We start from the raw sequence: 3760 nt of genomic DNA, 5'->3' as shown, positions 1-3760 counted from the left end.
ACATTCCCTTCTGTTTACATGAATACCTTTTTACCAGTGAATTATGACCTAAGGTGACCTCATTGTTGTTGAAAAATAGATTGTCAGAAGTGTTTAAATTATCAAATATACTCCTCTTTCCAAAACATTAGGAGATGCAATGAAGTGGCTTGTTGGTCGAATTCTGGAACACCGATCTAACAGCCAGGCTCCAGTGCCTATTGTTCGAACCCTCGCTCCTGAAGACCCACCAGAGAAGCCAACAACATTCTGCTGCAGGTGAGCCTTTCTTGGTACCATTATATTTAGGGTCCTTCATGTAAAGCTACATTTATATAAACCTTTGACATAGCACTAAGAAATAATAGTTCTATTTTTTTATCTTTTGTGATTTCAGATGATGGGTGAAAGAAGTGAAGTTTGGTCAAATTTCTCAGGTGGTTTTAACCTGATGTGTCAGGAGGTTGGATGGGGCCAGGAGTTGAGTGCTCTTGAAAACCCTAACACAGTGTCTTTTGTCACATTACCGGCTTGCCCAGCAATGTGAAACATGCATGGAGGACAACCGAGCTAATGTTTGAAACAAGCATGCCAGGCTGTGAGCAGGTTGGACTGTCGGAGAGCCAGAAATGATTTGCAGGCAGCTTGTTATTTTTATTGTTCTTTGTTTATTTTACATTCTGTGTCTCTTTATTGTGCCCTCTAGTCATCAACCACTTTCTAAATGTTTTGTCTCAATTCAAAGTACTGGAGACCTGCATTCTCCATTGCTTAAGTCTTTCATTTTGTAGATATATCTACATTTATTCTGTTAATAAACTTTTACTTAATGAGTTAAGGTTATCCATATATGGGATTTATATGTACATTTGTATGTCAGAGCATTGATATTTTTAAGATTCCTTTTCTTCAGTTATTACAAATTGAGGTATATCTGAATGTTTTAGATTATATTCTTCTTTTTGGTTACCTGAAAGGTAGCTAAGTGCCTGATTGTAAACCTCATTGACCGTCCAGTTACAAGTCTCTTACTGCCAGGTGACTGTTGTGTGGGAAGCGATCCCATGGTGGCCTTGCCATAGGTTTTGGTGAATCAGGGAGTACTGAAGGCATGCTTTGTCTTGCAAGATTCCCATTTACAAGCCTCTCTCAGAGTGCTTTCTTTGTGTGTTGTTGTGTTTAAACACAACAGAATGTGTATTAGAGGTTATTTTTGAAATAACTGATATATTTTTCTCCAGATAATTGTATCTACAAGGAAAGAATGTAACTACTTGCATAAAGTTTTTCCTGAAGTGTCAGGAGTATGGTGCATATGAACCTCAGTTAAAGATATTGAATTGTACATTTACTCATGAATCATAGATGATTGATCTTTGGCAAACTTTGTGTCTTAATTTGTTTGGATCTCTTGTACAGATGAAAAAATATATAACTGGTGCTGGTGTCTAATGGAATGGCAAAACTGTATATCTTTTACACCAGCATTTTTATAACTGATCCTTTTAAATTACAAGTAAAAGTGCTATTGCAGTCTGTTGTCTGCAAATCAAGGTAGCTTCTAGTTAATGCAACAAACAAGAACTGATGATATGTCACCACCTTGTATATCAAACTCCCAATAATGATAATTCATATATATAAATCATTAATAGTGGAGCAGACAATCAAAGCATCTAAATATCATCATTAGTGTCTTAACCAAGAATATTTTATAAATGAAGTGTGGTTGTAAGTCCCAAGCCCAAGTGCCCCTATGAATATATTTGAATACATTTTTGCCACATAAGACTGTGGACATCTGATGTAAAAGCAGCTTTTGATGGACAGCATAGTGCATCAGTAGGAATATAGTTGGTTGGAACTGATTAACATTCTCTCTTTGCTTGTATTGAGTGCCATTCAGTAGGTAAAAGGAAAAAGTAGTTTTGTAATAATTTCAGTGTCAGTGCTTTTTAACTGCTGAAATGCTTATCATCCTATTGCCCTGAGGTGCCAGCAGGGTTTGAACTGAATGCATGCAAATTGCCAAGTAATATCAAGTTCTTGATTTCATCCATCTCTCTTTTCTTTATTTCCATGGACATTTTACCTGTATTTATTTTTTCCTATTTTATACTGCTTTGGCAGTACTTTATATTTTCTTTTGTCTTTGGGAGGACAGTCTGTTCTGCTATTTTGTTCATATATAGAGAAGTTTATGTTTTCTTGTGGTTGAACATTTGATCAACTTTCGGTCAGTGGCTTACAGTCTGTGATAATGGGTTTAAAATTAAAACAAGAAAAAAAAAAGTTGAGCTCACACATTATGAAGAGTATATTCATATAAATATATAATATGGCAATAGTAGATAGTGGTAGTCTGTCATCCTATCTCAGTCTAGGTTGGCAGACACTACCGTTTATGCTCTGGGGAGTAACAAGACATCTATTTCAAACTGTAAAAGGTAACATGTGCAGTAAATCATTTGAATTAATTGAATGTGTGCAATACAAAACAGTTCATCTGTGATAATTGTATCTGAATTTGAAGTAATGCAGCTTCTCACGAGGTTATCCTGAATTAAGAGGTATCACATGCTAATTGTGTATGCACTTTGTACCTGATTGTTATTTGTTGATAATTCACTTTGTCATCATGGTGAGTAGTAAATGGAAGTGTTGAAGGATCAACGGATCATTTCACAGAAATGAGACTGATTGTTCATGGTGATAGATCTGGTAAATAATTAAAGTATGGTGCAATTTTCAAAATCCTTGTTGTCACTTAAAAGCACAAATTCCTTTTGACAGGTAAACTTGGTAAAACACTTTATAGTAGTACTTGAAGACTGTGTTCAATCCCTAAAGATATTCAGGATTTATTAGATTTTGCTGCATTTGATACAATTTGTGTTTATGTATGTAGTTGTGTTGTCACACTAGTTACTTGGAAGTTCATTTGTTTCATTTGTTTTTACTTGTAATCACTTGCTTACCTCATAGTATGGAAATCAGCTTTGGCACATTCAAGCAAACTGTAATCATCACTGTAGTTTTTGTGTAGTTTTAGCTTACAGAATGCTTTTCAGAGTAATAGAATTTGTGCACTGTAGTTTCCATTTCCCTGTTGCTATTAGTATGAATAGAAAATACTCTTTATTTTTCCCATCAGACTCACACACTACCTCAAGGAAGCAGTTAGTTACTACATGTCATATGCTTTGACAGTAATTGAGCTTGAGGTTTCTGTATGATAAGATTTACTGTGCATTTGGCCAAGTACTCTAATGTTTATCCATTTACCTGTCTCGTCTAATAAGAAAAAGGGAAAACCTATTTTAGCAAGCATGTTTGTATTTTTTTAGAAGAATATATAATAGTCAGCCTAGAATAGAATAAGTCGTTTCTGCCACCAGTGCCATTATCCAATATTTGGTTGGTGTCACATGGTTTTCTTGCTGGTCAAGATAGGTGGCAGATTTTCATACAAATATTGTAATCTTTTCAGGAATAATGAATTAGTGTTTTCCCACTACAAATTTTATATGAAATCTGGTTCCCTGCCTCTGAATCATACCTTGTCTTCAGCATCTTTTAACGATTTTGATTATTAACCCCTGTTTTGGTTAAACAGGTTTTATATATGAATTTATCAAATTTTAGACAAAAAAAAAATCAATATTTTTTCTCACGTTTCAGAGGTAGGGCAACTCAAATTCTTGTTGACCCATTTTCTTGTAGGTTCTCATAGAACCTTATATGGTACTAATTTTGTGTAAGTCATTGGCAAAGATTGTAT

The 3760-nt window shown here is 34.7% G+C and overlaps 1 protein-coding gene across 1 annotated transcript in view; it reads left to right on the top strand.

Moving 5' to 3' along the window:
- Window positions 1–3490, top strand: part of LOC119592499 (ras-related protein Rab-32B-like) — an 11432-nt gene extending 7942 nt beyond the window's left edge. Inside the window, exons 6-7 of the mRNA XM_037941347.1 lie at window positions 132–258; window positions 377–3490. Of these exons, the coding sequence (XP_037797275.1) occupies window positions 132–258; window positions 377–380 (131 nt within the window). The 3' untranslated portion in view covers window positions 381–3490. The remainder of the gene's footprint in view (window positions 1–131; window positions 259–376) is intronic.
- Window positions 3491–3760: the final 270 nt, after the last annotated feature.

This window comes from Penaeus monodon, chromosome 30, assembly GCF_015228065.2.
Source record: "Penaeus monodon isolate SGIC_2016 chromosome 30, NSTDA_Pmon_1, whole genome shotgun sequence".
Classification (NCBI taxonomy): domain Eukaryota; kingdom Metazoa; phylum Arthropoda; class Malacostraca; order Decapoda; family Penaeidae; genus Penaeus; species Penaeus monodon.
The sequence above is the reverse complement of the archived record's forward strand: the minus strand, read 5'-3'. Positions and strand labels throughout refer to the sequence as shown.